The sequence below is a fragment of the Oryza sativa genome, chromosome 4, assembly GCF_034140825.1.
Source record: "Oryza sativa Japonica Group chromosome 4, ASM3414082v1".
Taxonomy (NCBI): Eukaryota; Viridiplantae; Streptophyta; class Magnoliopsida; order Poales; family Poaceae; genus Oryza; species Oryza sativa.
The window spans coordinates 178,925-189,318 of NC_089038.1; the positions used below are offsets into that span (position 1 = coordinate 178,925).

General features: G+C 39.8%; 2 protein-coding genes across 3 annotated transcripts; one reads left to right on the top strand and one right to left on the bottom strand.

Moving 5' to 3' along the window:
* The first annotated feature begins 1,088 nt into the window (after positions 1–1,088).
* On the top strand, positions 1,089–5,943 carry LOC4334891 (phosphoglycerate mutase-like protein 1). 2 transcript variants are annotated; one of them, XM_015780878.3, is made up of 10 exons: positions 1,089–1,249; positions 1,571–1,664; positions 1,769–1,876; positions 2,841–2,920; positions 3,676–3,838; positions 4,104–4,178; positions 4,291–4,379; positions 4,935–5,054; positions 5,383–5,427; positions 5,531–5,943. In XM_015780878.3, the coding sequence occupies exons 2-10, from the start codon at positions 1,602–1,604 to the stop codon at positions 5,613–5,615; spliced, it is 828 nt and encodes a 275-aa protein (XP_015636364.1). In that variant the 5' UTR covers positions 1,089–1,249; positions 1,571–1,601; the 3' UTR covers positions 5,616–5,943. The 2 variants fall into 2 exon arrangements, with proteins under 2 accessions (XP_015636364.1, XP_015636363.1); XM_015780877.3 differs by having other exon boundaries at positions 1,594–1,664.
* Positions 5,944–6,238: 295 nt separating this feature from the next.
* LOC4334892 (mitochondrial ATP-independent inner membrane protease subunit 2) lies at positions 6,239–10,116 on the bottom strand. Its single transcript, XM_015780879.3, has 5 exons — positions 9,791–10,116; positions 9,292–9,467; positions 6,992–7,175; positions 6,577–6,683; positions 6,239–6,480 (listed from the first exon to the last, which is right to left on the bottom strand). Exons 1-5 carry the CDS (start codon positions 9,860–9,862, stop codon positions 6,399–6,401), a joined length of 621 nt encoding a protein of 206 aa, XP_015636365.1. The 5' UTR covers positions 9,863–10,116; the 3' UTR covers positions 6,239–6,398.
* Between the last annotated feature and the right edge of the window lie 278 nt (positions 10,117–10,394).

A 10,394-nucleotide genomic window follows, 5' to 3' on the forward strand; every position in this document is an offset into this window, starting at 1 on the left:
ACCTCGCCGAGGGAGACCTCGAGCGGCGGACTTGATGAGGAGGCCGTCGTTGTTGTCTGCACTCAAGGGCCCGGATCCGAGTTGCAGCGCCGGATTTGGGGGCAATGCCTCCTCTCTACTGCTCCAGCGGATTTGGGGGGCAACGCCGATTTGGCCCTATGAATTGTGATGATTTTGCTTCCTTTTTCTTTTTTTCATCTTGTTGAACCCGATATGTTCTTCAATTTCTTATCTTTCAATCCCCAAAATTTTCTTGCCTTTTCTTGACTCGGTGGTGGGAGGGGAATTTTCGTGAGCAAACCGGGGATTTCTTCGCACGAGGGTAAGACGCCTCGAAGCCACGCCGTCCTTGGTGCGGGTGCTAGCCGTTTTCTCCGCCGCGCATGAACTCGCAACAGGGAGCTTTCTTGTCGCCCTCCGTGGGGGCGAGCGGCTCTGTTGGGGCATGCTTCCTCGCTCCACGCAAGCCCACATCCGAGCTGGCGAGGTGGAGCACCGGTCCACGTTCCCGCACTGTGATCGGCCTTATTAAGTAGTCTACTCGCATCTTTTGCACAGAAAAAAGGACAACGTCAGTGTATCTGGCGCTGAAATCTGCACACTGTATAAACATATTTTAAAGAGATTAAAGGAAGAGAGAGAAGAGCAGCATATGCTATAAATCTGTAGTCAGCTGCAGCATGGACTTTAAGACTTAATGTGTGTATGACATATAGGACCAGGTATTAATAGTATAGCAAGCAACTATTGTATGAATTGACTATTACATTGGCTATACTTGGCTATACTATTAAACTTGCTCTCGCACCATCTTTCTTCCAGCAATACAGAAAAACTGATGTCAGAGGGCTAATAGTAAATAGATTTTTCATAGAGTATTACTACTACTGCTAGTAGGAGAGGAGCGAAGCAGCAGCTCCAGATCTGTGGGTGTCTTTGGGTGAGTGGGCAAATAAACAAACAAAAGTGGCAAGCCAAGTAGCCAATCCGAACGCATCCCCGTCTTTCTTTCTTTCTTTCTTTCTTTCTTTGTGCCCAACTCTGACACGACTCACAGTTTTTTTGGCACGAGCTGAAAGCCTCAAAGTAGTAATGGTCCAGCTGCTCCAGCACTCGCATCTGCACACTGTATTCGCCGCCGCGACCACCACCATCGGAGTCGGACAGTTTCCCCGCCGCCGTGCCAAATTCCCCACCTCCCTTGTTCTTCTTCCTCGCTGCACCTCCTCCTCCTCCTCCTCCTCCTCAGGTACCTCATATATAGCTTCCACCTACTTATCCTTGCCCCGCCTGATTCATTCATACGACCACTTCTTTCTCCGGATCCCCTCTCCTCTCCTAGCTTCTTCCTCTATCTGTACATTCGCAATATCCCATCCCATCGGATCGGATTGGATCCACACAAAAATCCCCATCACTGCCGGCCGGGCCCCAAACCCAACGATCCCTCCCCGATTCCAATTTCTTCCTTCCTGCAAATTTAAAGGATTTCTTTCTTCCTTTCCTTTTCACTGCTCTTTTATTTTTTTGAGTGAGTTAACCCCCACTGTTGTTATTCTAATGGACGCAGATTCTATTTTCTTTGTCTTTTAGGAGCTCCAATGGACGCCAATCCTCCTACCACCGCCATGTATCCTCTCCACCGCTGCAAAACCATCTACCTGGTTACTACTTCCTCCTATGCTTTTCCAAATACTCCTACTACTGCTCATCGATCACAATGTACTGTATTTCCTTAGCCATCAGTAATCCTTTCCTGTCCCTGCAGGTCAGGCATGCCCAGGGTGTTCACAATGTGGAAGGCGAGAAGGATCACAGCGCCTACATGTCGCCCCAACTCTTTGACGCCCACCTTACTCCATTGGGCTGGAACCAAGTAATTTCAGCCTTCTCTCTCTCTCTCTCTCTCTCTCTCTCTCTCTCTCTTTCTTTCTTTCTTTCACAAATTGATCTACGTACTTTTCCTGTTTCAATCATGCTAGTCTGGGCTCTTAGTTCAGTATACAACACAAAGGAGTGGATCTCTTACCACCCTACAGTGACCTTTCCTTCTTTCTGATATTCTATTGTTCACTTGTTCAATCAAACCAAAGTAAATTTGTTGCACAAAATGAATATTGGAATCCACACTCACTTGGTGTGATTTCGGTATTAACTCATCCTCATCCATGATAAATAAATAAATAAATAGAATTCTGAAGACGCTTACACTCTCCATTTTCACATCACTAATATTTGTAAAACTATGATGGTCTGATATTTGAAAATGACATTAGTACATTTATCATGAAAGACACTTTCATATGGTTATAAAAAATTGAAGATAACATAAAATATGCATTGTGGACCATATCGATGACCTAGTTATAAAACAAAAAAAATGAACAGAAGTAGTATGATGCAAAATGTCTTATTAAGTAAAAATGAACAGAAGTAGTATGATGCAAAAAATCTTTAACAGAAAGATTTTTTTTATACTTTTAGTTTGAGATCATAAAGTAAGGCCTGCTATATTCGTTTTACATCCCTGAAAAATCTGACTTTGTGTGACGAGATCATCTTTTCATTCATAAACTGGCTTATGCAAAGAAACACTGTATTGCGTTTACTGATTTTGTGTGAAACTTCCATGTGGATGGATGAAGCATGGAAGGTTATATTTTTAGTCATGAATGGTATTCATGTTCTTATACAAAGTAGAAATGTCTGGTACTCCAGGCATATCAGATGCAAAATGTTATGTTAGTGTATATATATCTCCTAGCCCCTACCTGCAGGAAAACAGCGCAAAAAAAAATAATTGCAAGTTCCATTATTAGTTTGTTTGTGTACATTTGTAGGTTGACTGCCTGCGTGAGCACGTGAAAAAAAGTGGACTTGCACAAAAGATTGAGCTGGTTATTACTTCCCCTCTACTGAGGTAGTTTTTCCTTGACCTTCTTGTATATGTTTTAAGTGTTCCAATACTCTTCTAAGCTTCCTAAATCCTAATATGTAATAAATGGTGCTATTCTGCATAATCTACTATAATAAATTATACCACTGCTTAATCTTACCAACTAGATTAATCTAGCAAATCGGTCTTTTAATCTTTTAACTGAACATGGTATTTGGAAGGCCTACAAGATACACCTGTGTTCTATTATTGTCCCTGATATATATGTCCGCTGGTGATCACTTGGTGAACCTTAAGTCCTTAACAGATATACCACAAAATCGTACACGTTCAGTAATTAGTAATGCATATCATGGTTTTAGCCACAAGAGCAGCATTGGCTTATTTCGGATTTGGGCCAGAAGCTCAGAACTCCAAGCTTTGTAGTATATGCTCACCTGGTTGGGTAAAATTATGATACTCACATGTACCATGTTGCATACAAGTGTGAATTTTCTGCACGATCAAACAAGTTTGTGGTTTTCTGATGTTCTATTTTTAAATGTAAATAACAAGCATAAGTTGGAAACCTTTATGTGCATTAGTAAATACCCATGAGGTATGGACATCATTCGGGCATGCCTGTATTTTTCTTGCAGCATTTGTTGCAGGGCTAATGTGCCTTGGATCTACTATAGACAAAATTCAGTTTATCAGAATTGCAGTGCCTAGTCATAACATAATATAATGTTGCATTGCAGTAGTGTGTTTCTAAATCAGCCTCACCATTAATTTCACAGGACTATGCAAACTGCAGTCGGGGTCTTTGGGGGTGAAAACTCTGTTGATGGAGTAAGTGCACCACCATTAATGGTGGAAAATGCTGGACATAGTAGCCGGCCAGCTATTTCCAGTTTGAACTGCCCACCGTTTCTTGCTTTTGAGGCCTGCAGGGAGCACTTGGTACTTTCTTCTCCTAAAACACATTTAAAATATGAAGTGCTTATTGTACGTGCCATGCTTGATTATTGTAATTAAACATGATATTGGTCTGTTGCTAGAACCTATTTACTTTACTGTGCAATAGCTTTAAAATTGGATATGCTGTTTGAGAAATTGAATATTTTGCTTTATCTCTGTAGTTCTCTCACACCAATATCCTCATGGGTTTTGTCAATACACTTCCATAAATTTATTTTTTCTTTGTTTGATCCTTTGTTTTATGCAGGGTGTGCATCCCTGTGATAAAAGGAGGAGCATTACAGAATACCACGCTCTCTTTCCTGCCATTGATTTTTCGCTGGCAAGAATCAATCTCTGTTGTTTCTCAATCATCAGTCATTACTGGGATCTCTTTGCTTCAAATGATGTTGCAATGATGTATCATAATATTTGCATGCTCATTTTCTTTACAGATAGAGAATGATGAAGATGTACTTTGGGAACCAAATGTCAGAGAAGCAAATTCATCTGTCGCAGCTAGGGGCATGAAGTTCATTGACTGGTAATTATATTTTTATAAAATCAATCAATTTCTTTCAATAATGTCCCTGGAACGCAATTACCATCTTGCATCGCGTCTTTTGTGTACACGTGTATCATAAAAAACAGTTTGGTCAATTGGTACTATATAAGGTTTGTGTGTAGCACTCATGTCAAAAGTGTGTATTGGTTAGACAGAAGTCAACTTGCATCTCTCTGCTATATGTCATGTTAGGTGGAACCTGAAATTAAGCTAATTTTGTTGCATCTATATTGACTATCCAATGATTTAAAGAACAAATATAGAAAGAAAAAATGAATGCTGGTCGGAACAATTTTATAACAGGGTCATTCAACAGAGGATGTACCCTTCCTCTAGACCACATATACTTGTTTGCATGCTTTTTTACCATTTAACAGTGTACTTATTTTTTACGGTTGTCTCTCTGTTCTCATGTTAATGGATTGTTGGCATGCAATATTTTATATTGGAAGACCCTTAGATGCAGCAGCAAGATTAGAACCTGTTACACATAGCATTTTAAAAGGATTGGATTTTTTCTCAATGTAATTTCAGGTTATGGACAAGGGAAGAGAAAGAGATAGCTATTGTAAGCCATAGTGGATTCTTATATCACACCTTAAGCATGTACAGCAGGGAGTGTCATCCAACCATAAGAGAAGAAGTGGGCAAGCAGTAAGTGCCTTTACACTGAGAATCCTTTTGGCTCGGTAGTTGCCAATTGTCATCATATTCTTCAACTATATGCCGATCATATTAATATATTCACAAGACATCACCTGTTGATACATAATGTGTAACATAACCAAATTGGACTGCACTCCTTTAAAGTCCCTTATGCTTCGTATCCTTATCACGCTACCGAATAGGATTACCCTTTTTTTACATTTTGGTTTCCTTGAACATTGTTGGCACGATAATTCTACTAAACGCTAAAAATGTTAGAATCATGGTTAGTTGCATCAAAGGATCGTTTGCCTAACATTGATTTGTTTGTATGCAGCTTTGCCAACTGTGAGCTCCGGTCGATGGTGTTGGTCGATACAAGGTCAGTTTTGCGTCCTGATGTTCCAATGGTATATGCTTTGCATTCTTTTAACAATGAATCTGCTGACAATTTGCATTCTGTATTGGTAATTTCAATGCTGCAGCATGCTTGGGTCTGATTCCCCCAGTTACAACTACCCTGGAAGTATTCCAGCTGGACTTGATCTTCCTAGTGATGCTGCACCTTGAGCAAATTCAAGACCTGTGTTAGAGATTGTTACCGTGCATTGGTGCCTTGATTATTTTTCCCAGCCCATTGACACTATTCAAGCTAGCACTGGAAGTCAGAAACTTGGGTGAATTCAAACAGCATCTACAGATAGAACTTACCATTTGTTGCCCAAAAGTATGATCACGATTTTACAGGATATTTTATGCTTACAACTTTAGAGCATATCATGTTTTAAAATTTTACAAGATACTTTATGTCGTATCTCAACACGTACTGAACTTGACTGTAATAAACGTACGATTTACATATTTTACTCATGTACTTTGTGTTGCTTTTGTTTGCTTACGGCTTGGGAGTTCACGGGACAAATTCTTCGGAATAGCGTTGTAAAGCTACTACTTTGGAGCTCGTTCTTCTTGCTCTTTCTTTTCCTTTAGTCGATGCTGACATGCATTGTGATCTAATACTAGATTACGCTAAATATCTTCGGTTCTTCATAGACAAAATGGTAAAATGGCCCAATATCCCATCCCGATTTTGTCCTCGGTAAATAGGAGCAAAACATCCAGCCTTAAATCCGGCCACCCAGATGAACACGAAGATATCACCAGCTAGGTAATGCAGACTTGAAAGATCAAAATTTAGCAACCCGTATGGTTATTCTTATGATTATTGACTTCTCCACGAGTAAATAGTGAACAAGTTCAGAATAATGTTCTACTTGAAGCAACTAATCTCTCGAATAACAAAATCCATCGAAGGGAAAAGTTACACCACAGCACGTCAAAAGCACTAATTATCTACACTTTATTATTCTTCGCCATCTCTTCCACATCAAGCTCTACTGCCAGAACTGGTGAATCCTGGTTCATGGCCATTCGGCTGTTGCATAAAGCAGGAGCAAAAGCAAAAAGTTGATGTCAAATTACAACTTACTGTGTAGATGAGAGGCAGCCCAGAATATAACAAGGATCCTACCTGTTCTCCACTGGGCCATGGTCGACAGCCGTTCTTAAAGAGTATATCACTCTGCCAAGGATATCAGTCATAGGGACTGGTCCAAACAAGCGGCTATCCCTAGCTTCCTGTTACCAAAAGAGCTTATGTGAAGTACATAAAGAAGGTATGTGCTCAAATTCAATACACATATTTGTTAAACCACACCACAACGATGTGTGCATCTAAGAGAATGTGCCCAAATCTCACTTTTTTGTTGCAACAATGAGAAGATATCTAGGTAAAACACTAACCTCTCTACGCTTTGTGCATCTAAAAGGATCATGTGCCCGTTGCTCGCCTTTATGTCCAAATAATAGGAAGGTATTTTGGTAGAACACCAACCAACAAAACTATGTCTACTATTTCTTCATGCATCAACTAACATACTACATACCTTTGGCTTTAGTGATTGGTTGTCTGCCAGAACCCAGCATTGATCCTTGTCAAGTACAAACGGCTCATCCTTCTCATCATTAGAGACCATCTCATAACCTTCTAGGGCAGCCAATCGTCGAACGATTAAATCATCAGATTTCTCTGGGTCTTTTAGTAAGACAACATCACCAACAAAGACTTGTCTGTGAAGATAATTAGATGCATAAATGGTTACCACATATGGATTATGGACATGATATAATATCTAACTAAAAAAGGTATCTGCATTAAGTTATGTCAACTTCATACATGGTTATTCTATGAGACCCATAACCCATTAGTTGTTTTAAGAGAAGATATCAAATATTAACCAGCCCAACACAATTACACAATGATATAGCCAGTTTTTTTTTTGTCAATTACACCTCATGAAATCAGCATCTTCTCAAAATTATCATATTTTTTAAACTAACAAGACAAGATCAATGAACAAAAATAGTCAAGACCGAAACCATATATTCAGAGTACTCTCCAAAATTTTTATACAAGGACACAAAACTGGTATGCAAAAAGTTGAAAGGTTAGCATATGGATACCAAGCAAAATAACAACAAAGCAAAGTGGAGCAGTTGATGTAGTCTCAAAAGATTGGCAAAAGGAATTATCACAGGCAAACACTAACAATTGAACAGTTGCATACAATTATCTCACTCTTCTGTTAAGATCTCAGAACTACAGCCTCAACTTTAATAACTATTCATTAGTAAAACAATGCATTGGTTCAAGAAAGGAGGCAGAATTAGCTAGTGTATTTATTAAGGGTGTAGGTCTTGTTTATCAGTGGTCCTCGTAGCCTATTTTATATATCCATGTTTTACTACCACACTGGTCAATCAGATGATTTACAAGTCCCTCAAAATTAGGATCACAAGCAGAGAAGGGGCCATGTGCTGTGCAAGTCTGGCAAAAGGCTACAGATAGATAAAAATTTATCGTGGTCTATATCATTTTGGAATACACCAAGCAACATGCGTATGTGGATATGCCAGAATCCAGGTTACCCTCACCCAGAAGTCTACCAGCTCAAAGCACTGAATGTGTTGCTGGCTTGCTGCTGCTGCAGCCAACAGAAATCCAAACAACAATATCCAATAAGTAACCGTTTAAGAATTTTGGTCTCATAATGGAATTTAAATATTCAAGATGTCATTTTTACTGAAAATTTTCCGTGTATCTTGGAATCGCATTTTTTAGCCATGCTCGCATAGCTTGGATGGATATGAATATTTGTGCGTTTGCATGTGAGTTATCCCAATTGGATCCATATTTAAAAGGTTGCCTACCTAAGGGCCACTCTACTATGTCACACAGAATATGCAGTTAAGATAAGGAATCACAACTAACTATAGTAGAAAATTTGTCTTGTGTCCTCGATCCCAAGTTAGGAGTTGCTAAAAAACTTCCGCCAGTTTTTTCTCCTCAAAACTTTCAAATTTGTGACTCTTGGATTGCCTCGAGATCTGTGCAAGGAGAGGGAAAAAAATTTGCACAGCCGTGCACTAGTGGGAAGTCAAACTCCCGATCTCACAGTAAAGAGATGCTGATGCTAGCCAATCCAGCACAAACATGTTTTTGCACAATTATATACGAGTTACATATAAGTTACATTGTAACTATTGTATAGTTACAATAGTTACAATGTACCTACACTCCAATTATACTTCAGTTACATTTGAAAGTTTTCCACCCAAAAAACTTGCGGCAGTTTTTTAGGTAGTCCCATAAGTCTATATTGTTGGCTACTTGGCTTGTTGCTTTTGGCTAGTTTTATACAGGTTTTTGGTTAGTTCATGCGGTAAGTCGCTTGGAAAAATTTTGATTGACTACTAAAAATTAAACTTTCAAAGTTCTGCATAATGAAGATAAGGCCACCCAAATTCAGCAGTCATGCAATTGATGAGCAATACTAGGGACAACCTTAGGAGCAAAAGATTATGGGCCAAAAAATATCAATCTGGGAAGAAAGATGCCAAGTATTAAAGCATAATTTAGATGAAAAAAAAAGATTAATCATGGTAGTAAACTGACAAAAGAATCATGCTGACACAAGTTTGATGAGTTGTACATAATGAGTTGATAGTTGAGATATGTTATGTTGTTTTGATTATCTTGATGTGCATGCTACTCAACAAACACAATATGTTTAAACATGCATAAATCTTAATAAGCATACTAGTATTTACAGCTTGTGTAAGCATCATGAGGGAGAAAGTTGACAAGGAGTGTGGGGTAGAGGGTAAAGGAAAGCAGGTAATTTACGTTGGAGACAAATTGACGAGCTTTCTAACAAGGAGGGTTCCTCCCGTAGTAGATTCGATGGGGGCCATGGCTTCTCCCCCCTTGTTCCAATGCATGTAGGTGAGCTTGCCTTGGAAGAAGTTCTTCCAGACGGCATCGGTTAACTGGGTGCTGTTGATCTGGCCAACGTTATACTTCTGCATTGGGATAAACAGGAGGAGAAATGAAGCAATTCATAAATTAATTTGCTGCATATTCTATTCTACTGGTGGTATTCATCTGTGCGGAGAAACAGATTGGCTTATGAGAGCATGTAAAGATTCGATAATACAGCTACTGATTGATTAAAATCAATCAAGGCTATGTTAGTTAGTAGAGTAATCTACTACAGGTTAGATTGCGGGTGTAATAGAATAGGCAGTGTGCTACTATCATATACTCCAATGCCATGGGAAAGATGGCGAGATAGAGTAACTAGGGTACAAGCACGCGGGCGGATCTATAGAGTAGTCGAACTTACCTTCCATGAGAGGGAGATGGAGTACTCGAACTTGTGCGCGGCGTAGCGAAACCACGTCGACAGGGAAACCATCCTCCTCCTGCTGCCCTAGTCGAATTTGAATTTGAATTTGATTTGATTCGATTTGACTTGATTTGATTAGCTCCTCCCCTCCGCCTGCTCGATTGCCCCGGCGGCGGTGCTGCCTCTCGAAAGCCAAGCCCTAGCCCCTAAGAGGAGAAACAAAGAGGAGGCGGAGGCGGCGGCGGCGGCGGCGGCGGCGGCGGAGGGAGGAGGAAAGGAGAGAGAGGGACGGGGAACGCTGCGATTTATATTGGATTCGGGGTACAACAACACACAACTACAAGAGGTTTTTGCTGCTGCTCTTTTCTTCTTTTTTTTCCTTTTTTGCCCTTCCTTCCCACGAAGCTAGGAAGAACAATATTATTAGAAATGAATTCATCTTTTTTCCTATAAAATAATGGATTATTTCCCCCCCCCCTCTCTCTCTCTCTTTCTTAAAAAGTGAGTACTAGTGGATTATTTATGTTGTGATGATAAGACACCTGAATTACATACAGTCGTTGATTCAACCATTAGCATAAAGTTACAAGTTGTTAGTATA

Coding starts and splice junctions, on each gene's coding strand:
- LOC4334892 (XM_015780879.3), bottom strand. CDS start 9,862: ATGGTTTCCCTGTCGACGTGGTTTCGCTACGCCGCGCACAAGTTCGAG. Junction 7,176..9,291: donor CTCGTCAATTTGTCTCCAAC/GTAAATTACCTG, acceptor TTATCTTCACAG/ACAAGTCTTTGTTGGTGATG. Junction 6,684..6,991: donor ACCAATCACTAAAGCCAAAG/GTATGTAGTATG, acceptor TTTTGGTAACAG/GAAGCTAGGGATAGCCGCTT.
- LOC4334891 (XM_015780877.3), top strand. CDS start 1,093: ATGGTCCAGCTGCTCCAGCACTCGCATCTGCACACTGTATTCGCCGCC. Junction 4,380..4,934: donor GGCATGAAGTTCATTGACTG/GTAATTATATTT, acceptor ATGTAATTTCAG/GTTATGGACAAGGGAAGAGA. Junction 5,055..5,382: donor AGAGAAGAAGTGGGCAAGCA/GTAAGTGCCTTT, acceptor GTTTGTATGCAG/CTTTGCCAACTGTGAGCTCC.